We start from the raw sequence: 15,683 nt of genomic DNA on the forward strand, positions 1-15,683 counted from the left end.
AACAATGAGAACAATAGAAACCCGTTTCCTGACTTACTGAACACTCTGTATATTACTTATACTTCAAGAAAAAGTATCTACATATACTGTATTTTACAGTGCATAAATGTATAATATATTTAATTTGTTACTTTAAATCGGATACATATTGTAAAAAATATTTTTTAGTTTTAATAACTTTTAGTACGATAGTTAAGAGAGACTAAAATTGTTGAATTTGAAAAATAACATTTGATTGAGTACTCACATTGAAAAAAAATACGGTCGATAATTTTGTATTGTTAAATCAATCATATTTTTGTCACTAGAACAAAATATTTGAATTTAATCATGTTTCACAGTCAGTTAAGGAGCTAAATAAAATTGAAAGACAAATGGTTTCATTGTGATTATCATTTATGAAAGTATTTAAATGTCTTCGGGGGAAGGATAGCTGAAAATTCAAGGTAGTGTTTTGCATAAAAAAATTTAAATACATTGTAACTGTTACGAGAGTAACAAATAGAATAAAATAAAATAGTATTGCCGAATAATTAATTAGTTTATTAAAAATAAAAGTAATAGTAATCGCACAATAGTTGTCAAATGACTGACGATGCTCTGAATTACAACAGTCGCAGTCGGCCCACTTTCCGGTTTTGCAACACCGAAAAATACTTTATATACACATTCTTTTAGGCCGACCTCAATTACAATTCAATTTATGATTATCTGTTATTACTATTGTGGGACAATAATAAAACTAAGTTAAGTATTCATAACATAACGTAATAAAATGATCATGAGTATAAGGTCAAAGGTAACTGTATTTAAACAGTACGCGTCATACATCTGTAGGTTCGGTGTTGCACATACACACATAATTATTTATTAAATTGAAACATGTTTCCTACCACCTGTGATCCTCATCCTAAATACCACATATGTCAAAGGTTACACTGTCAAGTATCCTCTCCCGTGTGTGATCAAGCCGGCATAAAAAATCTCGGTTATGTTCAGAAAGAATCTTCATCATCATCATCGTCATTTGTCATCTACACACCTTTTAGTACTACATCATACTGTCAATTTTGATTTTTTCCATTGCCGTCAACTTCATGATGGAGTAATATTTTTCATTTTGGCTAGCCCATCATAATGACATCAACAATGTACACATCAAAACTTGGACATCAGCTAGATTATGTGGTATTGTTTATCTTTTTGTTTTTCTTACACAGTGTATATATATTTTAAGTAATTAACTTATGTCGTAACACAATAAAACGAAAATGAGTATATGTAAAAGGTTATGTGCACGAAGATGAAAATGAGGATGTGCAGACGAAGTGCAAGACACAAGTACTTTAAAGAGAGAACGGGGTAGCCGAGTATGAGGTGCAGACGAAGTGCAAGACACAAATACTGGGCTACCAGATAAGGAGTATAACAAAGTACGAGGTGCAGACGAAGTGCAAGACACAAGTACTTTAGTTATTAGGAGAGGATAATGAAGTACGAGGTGCAGACGAAGTGCAAGACACAAGTACTCTGAAATGTTGTGGAAGAGAGTAGATAGGTTTAAAAAGGAATATACAAAGACTTTACTTTAAGCAGTAAGCCGGACAGTGACAACCGAGTACTGAGACTGATGAATGACACAAGGCACTGGAGTCGACTGACCACGATGGTCAGGTCTATTGGGTTTTTATAATAATTATAACTATTGCCAATTTGGCAATAAATATTATTTGTTAATTCATCAGTCTCAAGAAGCGGATGTGCTGTCTGTATTTTATTAAAATAATTCTCACAATAATGGTAACGTGACACCATCACACTTAAGTAATTTGTTTATTAGTGATGTGATTATGTGGTTACATTTTTAGTTACTGACTATAGAGGTTAACTATTAATTTCCTATGATGAATGGTCAATTTTTTTTATTATTTCCCTTTTCAAGAGCTGACAGTTTCTCGCGAGTCGTCAGGGTGGACATGGTGAACATCTCAGTGGGCCCTCTACATAAATGTAGAGGTTACCCAATGACGTTGGTGACATGTCCATTATGCCCTGACACGTGCATTGGATCTGTCAAGCTCAGGTTTTTTTCTTCCTATATTCTCCTATTTTATTTTATATGTTTATTAATTAATTTGACTCTTTAATATTATAATTATGAAAATAGATATACTATTTATCATAATAAAGTAAATTACTCTTTAGGAGAAAATACCTAAGCTGTTGGATGCATGACTGTCTATACAGAGTGATTTTTTTATCATAACCCATTCAATCACTTGCAGAATAATAATAATAATTTAAACATTTATTTTTTCATTATCATTAGTTACACATTATTCTTAAATTATTAACTATTTAAAACTTTTTATGTTCATCCCTTATGCCTTGTAAGGGTGTCAACTTTGATTTTTTTAAAGGGAACACATATTTTGAATTTAATAAAATGTTTGAGTTTTTAATTTAATAGTAAATTGCATTTGAATTTTTAATATAACTTAATTCGTTTATTAGATATAATCATTTAAATTTTCAAATTTTTTAATTAATATACAGGTATAATACACAAGGGATTACAAATATAGGTAGCTAATTGGTTTTTTTTAACATCGATATTAGCAGGTACACAGCATTGTTATTATCAATTGTAGTAAGGCACATTGTTATGAGTTTATAAATACACTAACTGACAATACAGAAAGTATATCTATTGATAATCATAATTGATAATAAACAATCCGTGACTGAGACAGCAATGTCATAAAAATCCAATTAGCTACCTGTATTTACAATCCCATGTGTATTATACATGTATATTAACTCAAAATTTTGAAACTTTAAATGTTTATATCTAATAAGCTAATAAAGTTATATTAAAAATTCAAATGCCATTTACTATTAAATTAAAAACTCAAACATTTTATTAAATTAAAAATATGTGTTACCATTTAAAAAAACAAAGTTGACCCCCTTCCAAGGCATAAGGGATGAACTTAAAAAGTATTACATAGTTAAAAATTCAAGAATAATGTGTAACTAAAGATAATAATACAAAAAAATTTTTTTTGTTTCTCTTAACTTTAATATTTTATTGTAAAGTTTTATCATCCATATTTACCTTTTTATTTGGGATCTGTGTATTTAATTATTTAATTTGTTTTTATGTACCATTCTCTTTTTAAGTACTTTCGTTATGTTATGATAAAAAAAATTGTTATTAATATTTAATAAATTTTAATAATTATATTAAATCATAAATATTATTTATAACCTTACCCCTAGGATAAGGTACCAAAAATCCTGGTGCTCTGTTTTTGCCTCAGCCCAGGGTAGACCCTCCTCGGGATCCTTGTAAAGTTAAACTATATTATAATGAGTTTAGCTTACAAGATATTTATTTTTTTTTTTTATTATGACTAAATTATGACCGATCAAGATTACTTTACTAAATAGTGATCAGACAATTGACATCGCGCCAACCACAACAAAATAATATTTTTTGCATTGAAATCTGATAACTAATTATACATCTGTATTTTGTTTCCATTATGTTATCAATATTTTATAATTTTAATTTACTACTCCGATACAGTAACACGCAAAGGATTTTAGTTCGAGTAAAGTTTCACTAAAGATTCTTACTGTAGGTAATGCACACTCTCAACTATATATCTGAAATAGTTTCAGGGAAGTTAAAACGTACACCCTACTCCTAAATACACTACTTCACTGATAGTAATACTTAATAAAGTATTCAAGACTCGTATATTATTACACTTAAAACGTAATGTCTTAAAAGCACAGGAATTTAGGTGTTGGGGTAATCCAATAGCTCCCTTATTTTATCGCAGCCTTCTAAAAAATTATAAAATTACATGTTCATTTATTCAAAATAAATTAAAAAAAAAGATAAAAACTAAGTTATTTCCTCCAAACATTTTGTTCGAATGCCCTTAATCCATAGTAAATTCAAATTCGTTTTCATAATTTTTGTCTCATTAATAGACGTACTGTTGAAGCAATAACTAACCATTTTACCAAAAAATTATTAATATCTAGATGTCTAAGGTGTCATCAGAATTTAATTTAATCAAGTTTAATTTAAGCATCATGTTTTTTTATTTATAGTACTCAAATTTTCATTTGTATGATCAACTACTTAATAAAATTTTAAAAATTATTAAAAAAGATTTTGATAAATAATTGTTATTACTCTGTTTTAACTTAAGATCATAAAATCTACTAACCGTTTCTTTTGTTAAAATCCATAATTTAACAATGAAACCGTATATGTTGTTTCGAAGTTCAAAAGATACAGGATTCATTGCATATGACTGATTATATTGTTTAGACCATATTTTATCACCAAAACTGTTGATGATTATCAAAAAAACATTGCATTCTGCTGGACAGTTTTTAGAACTATCTTTATTTGTTAAATTTAAAATATAGTTTCCAGCTGTTAATGAATATTTGTTATCATCACTTTTATCATGTTCGCGTTTGGTTTGGTATACAGAATCTGGTATCCAATCTCCGGTGCAGTTTAATATTCTTTTAATTTGAACTTTTTCCAGAGAATCTGAAATTTCACGTAACAATCGCAGATGAAAATTTTATACTTGTACAAGGTGTGTTCAGAAAATAACAGGAATTTTTAAATTTCGCGGGTATGGAGGAGAGTACGATTATTAAAATTTTTTTTTATAATGTTGGTACACACGTTTATGAGTATGATAACATTTTCTGCTGGTTTCATTTTTTACTTTGTCAGTGGTGGCTGCTAAGATTGATTAGATGTGTTATTATGACATCGCCGATTTTCGTTTGTTAAAAAAAATTGATCAAAGGATTTGAATAAAATTTTGCGTTAAAAATGAATTAAATTGTAACAAAGTGTGTAAAATGTTAACAAATGACTACTGTGAGTTTGTCAAGAGTAAAACAAAGGTTTAGAAGGCTATCCCAAAGATAGAGTTTAAAAAGTGATTAGAATATTGGAAGAAGCGTTGGCACAAGTGTATAATATCGAATAGGGACTTTTTTATATGCGACATACACGAATAAATAAATATTTTTTTCAAAAACGAAATTCCCGTTATTTTTTAAATACACCTCGTACATACATAAATTTTTAAATAATAGATTTACTGTAATACAATTTTTAGATTAAGTATTTGAAAATTTAGCTATTGTTTTATCACATATAAATTTAGACAAATTAGAAAATTATGAAACTAATTTTGAACTTGACGCGGTCGAATTACAACTCCGGCATAACCGCAGGATAGTGACTGCGACATAGTTGGCACGTGATTCTCTTCTGGATTTTACCGATAAGAAACAAGATGACTCCAACACTCTATGGCATGTAAATGGTGTGGTACCATTCGCTGTTTGAACCTCATATGACAGTATTCCGACAACAATTTTTAAGTAAGTTAAACAGCAAAGCGATACGGAGCTAAATACGCAATGATCTCCACAGCGCTCCAGTGTCTGTGATCAATGGAAGATCTGCTAGAGCTGGCCAATGGTTTGAAGATTCCTTCCGGGAGCAGCGGCCCGAGAGAAAAAGTATTTCATAGAAGGGAATAGCTTCAAATGGGCAAATAAGAAACTGCTACCAGAAAAAGAAATTGTTAAACCGTAAAAAAGCTCATCTGGAGTAATACAACCAAACTGAGCACTGGTGAACGAATTTCCCACCAGTAGATAAGTCGCTAAATATGTGTTTATGTACCTAAACAATATCTTATCTACTCAGTTAGTATGGAGGAGCATTGTGGCTTTCCAATAGCTAAAAGAAGCACTTATATCTGCACATCGATACTGTTCCCTACTTTAGGGACAATCGTTTAATGTTCATACGGATGCAAGTGAGATAGAATGTGGAGAAAACTCCGGTAGATAAAGATCTGTCAGAAGTCAGGAGATTTATCCGAACAAAGTCAATTAGTGGAAATAAAAAAAAGGATGCTTACCCGAAGATCATCGCTATTTTCGACACTAGAAATTGACAAGCCAAAGATCCAACTTTGGCCCAGTATGTACGAAAGCTCCGGATTGACAAACCGATTTACCTTGAGGAAGGGAATTAAGTATATTACTGCGCACATCCCTTTTATCCAACACTGATAAACAGTTTCTCGCGAGATCTACTCCTATGTGGCTTGGCCTCGTGAAACTAGCAAAAATATTAGACGAGGAAGTGTTTGCGACCAAAAGAAAACGCCAGAAAAAGCTGCATGTCACTGCCATCAAACATGACGCCTCAGGAGATAATTTTAATAAAAAACTTTTGGATACAACATGTCCGACAACCATAAACATAATCTTCTCTTGGTATTTGTCGGAGAAGACCGAAGGATACAAATATACATGGACTTCGTACAGCTATACGATATTGTGTTTGAGCTAAAAGACTCAGTCTGGGATGCCCCGCAAATTGTGGCCCCAGACTTCACTGAGTTGTAGAAAGGGCCAACAAACCAGTTTCCCTAGGCACGCGGTGTTAGCTGACCAGTCGGGCTGGAGAGGAAGTATGACACGGTCGAATCGCAACTTCGGCCTAATCGCCAAATGGCAACTGCAACACACTGGCTCTCCTCGTCAGATAGGTCGCGTTACTTTGGGTAACCGCGAATGACATAAGCATACCAATAATTCATTTCCTTACGGAAACCACTACGGAACTTTTGACGACATTCATTTGTTATTTTGTATAATAATATAAATATAATATACTATAAAACATTTAATCATCGATTGTAACTTAATAACCATACATAATTCTCAACTCCGTCAAACTATTATCTGGCAATTTATAGTAAAAGTTTTTGTTTTACCAACTTTGAGATTAACATCATGTGTAGTTCATGGTGAAAACTGTATTGTTTAAATTTCTACCAAAAATTTTGTTTAAGAAGAAATATTTAAATCATCGTCTATGAAATTATTTTTGCAAATAACAATTTTAATAATTTTAATTTAAAAAAAGTTGGCAAACTTAGACAAGACATCGACGCATCCCAAAACCAACCACTCTGTTCTTACATAATTATTTTTGTGTAACTTTCTACGAATATTTATACTATTTTGGCTGATTATAACAAAGTATTGGGGTAGTGCATATTTTATAGGGCGTCCCAATGTCTTGCTAGCTAAGACAATATTAAAGAATAAATTCATATTTAAAATGAATGACTTGACCAAAATTATTCCAGAAGATCTTTTTAAACAAATAATATTTATTTATAGTCTATGAAATAGATGTTTTGTTATAATTATACAATTTTCCGTTGCATTTAATCTAACTACATAAGCCAACAACTTAGTCTGATATAAAAAGTAAAAAAGTTAATCATTACCAACTCCGGAATTTCTTCGACAAATATATACTAAAGAAACGTCGTAGCTCAGTATAAGATCGGTTATCTTTGTACAGTTTTCATTATAAATATTACTTATCATTGGTCTTCCACTTTTTCCAGAAGCGATAGTTATTGAGGGCGTATTGTTTATTTGCTGAACCAAAGCCAATTCATTAACACCATCAGAATTACAATCTGGTATTATAACAGGAAACTCTACATAAACTATATCATTTTTATTAAAAAGTTTGGTAGTATTTAATTCTGGATGCCCTCGTGTTTGTTTCCAAATTAGTTCTCCTATATTTAATATACGTAGATTAATCTTTTACATGTTAAACTAATGTGAACAATATTGAGACATCTATTAAATGAGGGGGTATAGTTCATAATTACACTATTATGGTAGATTTTATCTTTACTAAAATATTGGATAAATTCAATAAAATAATGTTTATTCTACATAAATTTAAAAATAAAGGATTAGCGAAACGACTAAATTTATTAGTGATTGGTATTAAATAAAATTAAAGTAAGAATAGGTACTTGGAATGTTGGAACATTAACTGGTAGAAGTAGAGAATTAGTAGGAGTATTGAAGAGGAGAAAAGTTAACATTTGTTGTGTGCTGGAAACTAAGTAGAAAGGAGAGAAATCAAGAGAAGTAGGCGAGGGTTATAAAATATTATACTCAGGTAAATCTACTACAAAGAATGGTGTAGGGATAATAATGGATGAGGAGATGAAAAGTAGAGTAGTAGAAGTAGCTAGGAAAAGTGACAGAATTATGGTCGTAAAATTGATATTTGAAGAAAAAATGCAGAATGTAATAAGTGCCTATGCACCAAAAGTAAGATGTGATGAAATAGACATGGAAGTGTTTTGGAGAGAGTTGGATGAGGTGATGCAAGGGGTAACTGGCAATGAGGATGTAGTGATAGGCGGAGATATAAATCTCCGTCTATCAATAAGTTATACCATGCGAGAGTGTACTACACAACATAGACTGATGGTAATGGAGTTGTGGTATACCAAAAAAAGAAACAACAAAAATAAAAGAAACACAGCGGAAAAATCGAAGATCCAGTGGAAATTGAAAGGGGAAAATGAAAAAGAGTTTGTAAACACCATAAAAAAGAAGACGGTGTGGAATGTCGAGGAAGACATAAATGATGTGTGGATTAGATTTGCTAGTTGTGCAAAGAATACTGCAAAGGAGATTGTTGGTGAGAGTAGGAGTAGAATGCCAGGAAACAAGGAAACCTGGTAGTGGGATGAGGACGTTCAAAAAATCATAGAAAGTAAGAAAAAGCAATACAAAGTATGGCAGAAGAGCAAAAGAAGGTAAGACTGGATGGAGTATAAACGCTTGTGCAAAGAAGCCAACTGTGCAGTAAGTAAGTGTGGGTGGTTAAAGTGGAGAGAGTACTCTGATATGTAATGCGATAAAAGAATTCTATCGAGGCTGAAAAGTAGATTCTGTAAGACTATAGTGAGACCAGATATTATATATGGTTCAGAATGTTGGGTGTTTGATAAGAAAGTAGATCAGAGAATGAGTGAAGAAGAGATGAGAATGCTTAGATGTATGAGTGGAGTGACTAAAAAAGATAGGATAAGGAACGAACTAATGAGAGGGAGAATAGGAGTAGTGTCAATCGTGGATAAGATGAGATAACATAGATTCAGATAGTTTGGTCGTGGGCGCAGTGGTGACGTGGCATAGTTGGATCAAGCGTAATAATATCTGACAGTTATTAAAATCACAATAAAAAAAATCGGTTCGTTGCAAATCTTTAGATAGTGTTTAATTTTAAAAAATTGGTGGATTATTCCAAAAACTACATAATCTGCTATTTCCTTATTAATATCCTGATTGAGATAATGTATGTCGAATGAAAAAGGGATATAAATATTATTTCTCATAAAAAAATGTATTGATCCATATTACATTTCATACAAAAAAAAATTTATTAATCCATACATTTTCCAAAAATTTATAGCATTATAAAGTTAAAAATATAAAAAAGAATTATTTTACATAAATAGTATTTTTTTAGCTTCCATACGAAGCTGAGAATATATAAATTTTACCATGTTTTTTTTTTTTTTTTTCTGTTGCCACTTTTTCTCAGCTCTCACTGGACCGATTTCTTTCAACAATACGTCAAAAGATCACAAATCGTATCTAGTTGGAGACATTACCCTTAAAAATTGAAAAAAATTCCTTCGTTCCCCGCAAATGGGGGAAATATCCAAAAAAAATACAAATTTAAAAATCGCTAATTTTCGAAATTTTTTTACTTTTTTTCTTAAAACTTCCATAACTTTTTCAAAAACCAACAAATCAACATAATTTTTTTTTATACTAAAACCTTAGATATTTCCCTTTAATTTGATATCATTTTTTTGAAAATCTAACACTTAACCTGCTCATTGGGGGGATTTAAAATAGCAACTTTTTTACAAAAACTAACTTTTTCAACTTAACTTTTGAAAATGTTCAGGAAATACTGCGTCCTTTAAATATATATCAAATTAAAGCTTATTTTATGTGCTATAAAATGAAAAAAAAAATTTGTTCCGACACTTTATCTTCTACATGCAAACGGGTGCCATAGTTAAGAAAACGCTTTTTTTGTGTTAAATTTTTCGATTTTCGATTTTAAATTTTCAACTTAAAAATGCTATAACTTTTCGAAAAATGTAAGGAGCACAAATTTTTTTTTTCCTAAATAATTATTTTATTAAATATTATTCTAATAATTATTTTTAAATAGCCAATTTTTCCATGTTACGAAAGTAACGAACAGTTGCCGAAACGGTAACACTTGTCTCATTCACGATTACAAGGTACGAGGTTCAAATCTGTCTGTTGCCACTTTTTCTCAGGTCTCACTGGGCCGATTTCTTTCAAAAGTACGTCAAAAGATCACAAATCGTATCTAGTTGAAGACATTACCCTTAAAAATTGAAAAATTTTCCCTTGTTCCTCGCAAATGGGGGAGATCTCCAAAAAAAATCGGTAAATTTTGTCATTGTTACCATTTTAAAATTCTTCCTGTGGCCTGTTAAAGGGTCATATTGTGTTAAAAGGGTTATATTTATAAAAAATATATACCAAATGATAGGTAAAGACATCAAGCAACTATAAAAAAAAAATTATATTAATATGTTCATTTTTAAAAAAGTTACGGCAGTTTTTAGTAAAAAAAATTGAAAAAATTTCGAAAATTAGCGATTTTTAAATTTGTAATTTTTTTGGAGTTTTCCCCCATTTACGGGGAACGCGGGAAATTTTTTTAATTTTTAAGGGTAATGTCTTTGGCTAGATATGATTTGTGATCTTTTGACGTATTGTTGAAAGAAATTTGTTCGGTGAGAGCTGAGAAAAAGTGGTAACAGACACAAAAAAAAAAAAATAAAAAAAAAACCCATCTTAGTAAAACCAATACCTTCTCAGCTTCGCATCTATGCTAAAAATTCAAGGACAGTGAAGACTCGGCATAATCGAGACAAATATAGATATCTGACAGTAATTAACATCATTATCATAAAACGTTTTGATGGAAATCTGTAATATTTCACAATACTTTGTGTAATTATAATTTTACGGTTTGCGATTGCAATATCTAAAATTTTTTAATTTGTTCAAAATAACACAATAAAGTTTACTTTTCGTTCATAAGTATCTATTATGAATACCACTTTATGAGCAAGTAAATATCTAGAGCAGAGGTTCTCAAACTTTTCAGGCCTAGTCCCCCCTTATAAAAATAATTTTAATAGTCAAGTTTAGATTAACAAAAAGTTAAAAAAAAACAAAAATTATAGGCTTATATTGATAATAACATTACCAATTTATTTTAAAATAAAATGTATTTTTTATTAAAGGTTTTAATCAATCGGCCAATTTTAATGCGATGGGTGGGCTTGTTTTTTTTCATCACAAAGTTTGGTGAAACGAGGAGAGATATTTGATAAAGCTACTCTCAATTCTTTGCTGACATCCAGTCGTCTTCCACGGTACTTAGACTTCATTGATGCTAGGGCGGAAAAGCTTGTTTCACACAAATACGTAGTAGCAAATGGGACTAGTATTCTCATGGCTTTTTCAAACAATATCGGGCACTCTTCTTTTACACTTACCCAGAATCTTGTTAGTGAGTTGTCTTGTTCAAATGTAGCTTTCAAAAACTCATCACATTGAAGATCAATGAGCTGTTCTTGTTCTGCCAAACTCAATGAACAACATTCCTTCAACGGTTGAAATANATGAACAACATTCCTTCAACGGTTTAAATAGTTGTTTTACTTAAAGAAATGGTTGCAGATCTTCATAAAAGTATTCTTTAAATTTTTCTTTTAAAGTTGACAGATGATTTACAAAACATGTTGTTTGTTCTTGAAGAATCTCCTCACACTCAACTTCTTGCACCATGTTCAATAATGTTGGAAAAACGGTTAAATCCCGGGTTTTCAAAGCAGCCTCCCACAGTGACAACTTTTTAATAAAGCCTTGTATCTTTTCTTCTCAAATGAAAATTTTGACTTTTTCTTTTTGTAGAGATTTATTCAACACATTAATTTTTGAAAAAATATCCGTAAGGTAAGCTAGCTTCAAAAAGAACTGCGTATCGCAGAACAACTCTGCTGAAGGTTTTTTACAATTTTTTAAAAACATAAATACTTCATTTCCAAGTTCAAATATTTTATTTAAAATATTTCCCCGAGATAGCCACCGAGCTTCGGTGTGAAATAGCGGTGCTGTATGCTCCGAGCCCATTTCTTCATACAAAACTTTAAACAACCTTGACTGTAGCGGCTATGTTTTTATTAAATTGACTGTTTGAACGACAGTTTGAAGAATTTAATTTAGGTTAGGGCTCAAATCTTTTGAGGCAAGCACCTATCTATGAATGATGCAATGAGTCCATTTGATGTTTGGGGCAGCTTTAACCAAACCTTGAAGTCCATTGTACTGGCCTGCCATAGCCCTGGATCCATCCGTGCATAAACCAACGCATTTCTTCCATTGCTTATCATGTTGTTTAAAAAAATTGTCAATAATATCAAAAATACACTTTCCAGTAGCATTAGTGGTTAAGGACTCACAAAAAAGTATTTCTTCTCTTATATCCTTATCATCAATAAATCTAACATAAGCCAATAAATAATATTGCCTATGTTTATCAGTCACTTCATCAACTTGAAGGCCAAAAACGTTATTTTTTAATTTTTCAAATAATTGTTCATTGAGATCTTCCGAAATATCTAATATTCGCCGTGACACAGTGTCATTGGAAAGATGTATGGATTTTAGTTGTTGAGCCAAATTGTATAAGTTGATGTATAAATATACTGAATTGTATATAATACAGAACGCGAATATTATTACGGAAATTTCACAAATCTTTTTCTGTCCTACTAATACAATGTTGATTTTTAATATTTTTTGTGCCCCCCCCCCGAGGGGTGAGACCCACACTATGAAAACCTCTGATCTAGAGTATTTACAAAAACATTTTTTTATTTTTAAAAAGTTATGACAGTTTTAAGTTAAAATGCCATCAGGAAAAACACGGCGAATTTTTACACAAAAAAACATTTTTCTTAACTCAACGGTCATTTGCACATAAAAGGACAATTTTTTTTTTTTTAATTTATAGTATGTAACATAAAATTTTGATATCATTTTAACTTCTAACTTGGGAGAGTTTTCTTATTTATCAGAGGAAAATTTTTAAAATTTAGTGGGTCTTTAACTAAAAACAAATTGTGATTTTTTGATTGAAAAAAATCAATCCGATGAGAGCTGAAAAAGTATCGACAAACACAAAAAAATAATAATAAACAACATATTACAATAAAAATAATAGCTTAGTAGCTTTGCATCGAAGGTAAAATTGTCCTCAAAATATAAAATTTTAAATTGCTATACCTTTTTGACATATGAATGGGATAAATACAATTTATTTCATATAAGTATAAATACATATTTAAATGTATATAAATATACCTACGTGGTGGAACAGTTCTAACTGATAACTCATATAACTTATATCCACATAACATTTTATACTTAATTTTTTATTAAATTTTTACAATATTGAAATAAATTTAAAATATGTTTTATGTTAAGCAATTAAAAATTTTTTTTATGAAATTCATTTTAAGATTTGTAGATAGACGTTTTATAGATAAGTTTTAAAGAAAAATTTTGATACCAAAATCTCTTATTTGAATTCAGTAGTTACGTTAATATAATATTTTGAAATATGGTTAATTTTGATTTTTTTGCGATTTTCCTATGGTATTAAATGTTAATCCATGTTATGTAAGCATTATCTTTTTACGTTATTTACTGGCAACAGTACTTGAATAAGCATCTGTAATTGACATGAAAATACAAATAGTAGTAGAATTGAGTTTATAAAAAAAAATATATATATATATATAAATGTTATCTAACATGTTATAATAAGTAATAGTGAACATAATAGTGTATAAGTGCATTTATTATCATATTTCCTAACAAGGAGTATGTTATAATATGATATCAATGATAGAATCACGCAAAATCCATATATCGCACTCCCAGAAAAAGAACGACGCAACTCAAAATTTGAAAATTTTGAGATGAGTGCATATTCTAAAAATTCGTATTTTACTGATTGATTTGCTAAAACGACAAATACAAGTCAAAATTGTATTAATATTGATTGGAGATATAATTACGACGTTTTACACTTTTAAATGTAATAAATTATTTTTAGTAAAGAACGACTTATCTAAGATCAGTCGTTTTATCTACTTGCACTTTGAAACAATTTCAGATAGTTGGGTCGTTCTACTACATCGAATAGTATTGTTGATTGTTACACTAAGTTTAGTACACACACAAGATAATAATAATATTATTATTAGATTTAAAGTTGAAATTTGTTAGGAAAGTAAGTACGGAAAATACTGTATTATTCTTAGTGATCGTCGTTTTGTCTTACTATCCGATCGTTATTCCGTGTGTTATACGTCTCGTACGACGTATTTGGTTGTTTATATTATAAAAGTGTTTTTTTTTTATTTTAATATAATTGATGATTTTTTTGAAGATAGTAGCAGTGACTGGACCCCGTTAAATAAGATTGAATATGATTCAATATTAGCTTTTGATAGCGATGAAGAAAATGTACTGACACAGTACCGTATATTTTGCGATACGTTTAATACACGGTCACCTTGTCTTTTCCATCAGTCGCCTTATTATTATTATCGGTCGCCACGGTCGACCACCGAGCGCCGGCGGTGAACGATCTATCTTGCCTTCGACGTCCTACGCGAACTAACGCCACCCGCCTTTTTCTCACGACGTACTTGAAAGGTACTATCTATATATATTACTATTGCACTAGTGTATCATTTTAAATTTTATTTTGCTGTTTAATTTTAAATAAATAAATATTCATATATATATTAGTGTCCCTTATTTTGAAAATTTTGGAAATTCTTCGGGCTCACCCCACAAATTTGTATGTATACATATAAAAAGAGGCTACAAAAAATTTCAGGCCGATCAGATAAGTTTAACCCATGCCGACTTGGGGTTGAAAATCGGCCAAAAGGGGTACTTTTTTAGTTTTTAGTAATTAACTCGTAAATTAGCGCTCTCAGAAAAAAAAATATTGAAACTAAATTGTAGATCTAATTGTTTTGTATAAATTAAATCCTTACAGTATTTCTTTTAAATCCATTAGTTTTTTAGAAAAATGTCAAAATACATAATATTTCGTAAAATTGCCAAAAATGTCATATTTACGAATATTTGATCATATACGACGAACCATATGTGATACGACTTAATGATTTTTACTAAATATATGAATTTTATTGCTTAATTTAAATATATTTCATTTATATTATATAACAATTGTAAATTAATGTATTTGTTTGACTCAAACGCATAATTATACATACTTCTCAATATTATTGTATAAATCACTCAATAGGCATCCAAAAATAATTATATCAAAAATTATTATACCTGAAAATGATTTGTCTATATCACTCGATGAATGAATAAAACGTTTGCTAGGGTTTATTATTGACTCATTATTAAATGATATAACCTTTAATTTTTAGCTTCGATGCGAAGCTGAGAAGGTATTGGTTTTACTAAGATGTGTTTTTTTTTTTTTTTTTTTTCTGTTACCACTTTTTCTCAGCTCTCACCGAACCGATTTCTTTCAATGATACGTCAAAAGATCACAAATCGTATCTAGTCGAAGACATTACCCTTAAAAATTGAAAAAA

At 30.1% G+C, this 15,683-nt stretch overlaps 2 protein-coding genes across 10 annotated transcripts in view; both read right to left on the reverse strand.

Annotated features, from left to right (window-relative positions):
• LOC126899801 (uncharacterized) overlaps positions 1–15,683 on the reverse strand; it is a 73,504-nt gene that overhangs the window by 32,903 nt on the left and 24,918 nt on the right. For 7 of the 8 annotated variants that reach the window (XM_050675013.1, XM_050675014.1, XM_050675012.1 and 4 more), the window contains 2 exons: positions 7,371–7,673; positions 4,248–4,582 (listed from right to left, as the gene is read on the reverse strand). In XM_050675013.1, coding sequence (XP_050530970.1) covers positions 4,248–4,582; positions 7,371–7,673 — 638 coding nt within the window. The remainder of the gene's footprint in view (positions 1–4,247; positions 4,583–7,370; positions 7,674–15,683) is intronic. The other variant, XM_050675020.1, reaches the window with a different exon arrangement.
• The window catches only part of LOC126899802 (uncharacterized protein DDB_G0289917-like), a 145,235-nt gene that overhangs the window by 16,233 nt on the left and 113,319 nt on the right, over positions 1–15,683 (reverse strand). The gene's annotated exons all lie outside the window — the stretch shown is intronic.

The sequence above is a fragment of the Daktulosphaira vitifoliae genome, unplaced genomic scaffold, assembly GCF_025091365.1.
Source record: "Daktulosphaira vitifoliae isolate Bord-2020 unplaced genomic scaffold, ASM2509136v1 Scaffold_2, whole genome shotgun sequence".
Lineage (NCBI taxonomy): Eukaryota > Metazoa > Arthropoda > Insecta > Hemiptera > Phylloxeridae > Daktulosphaira > Daktulosphaira vitifoliae.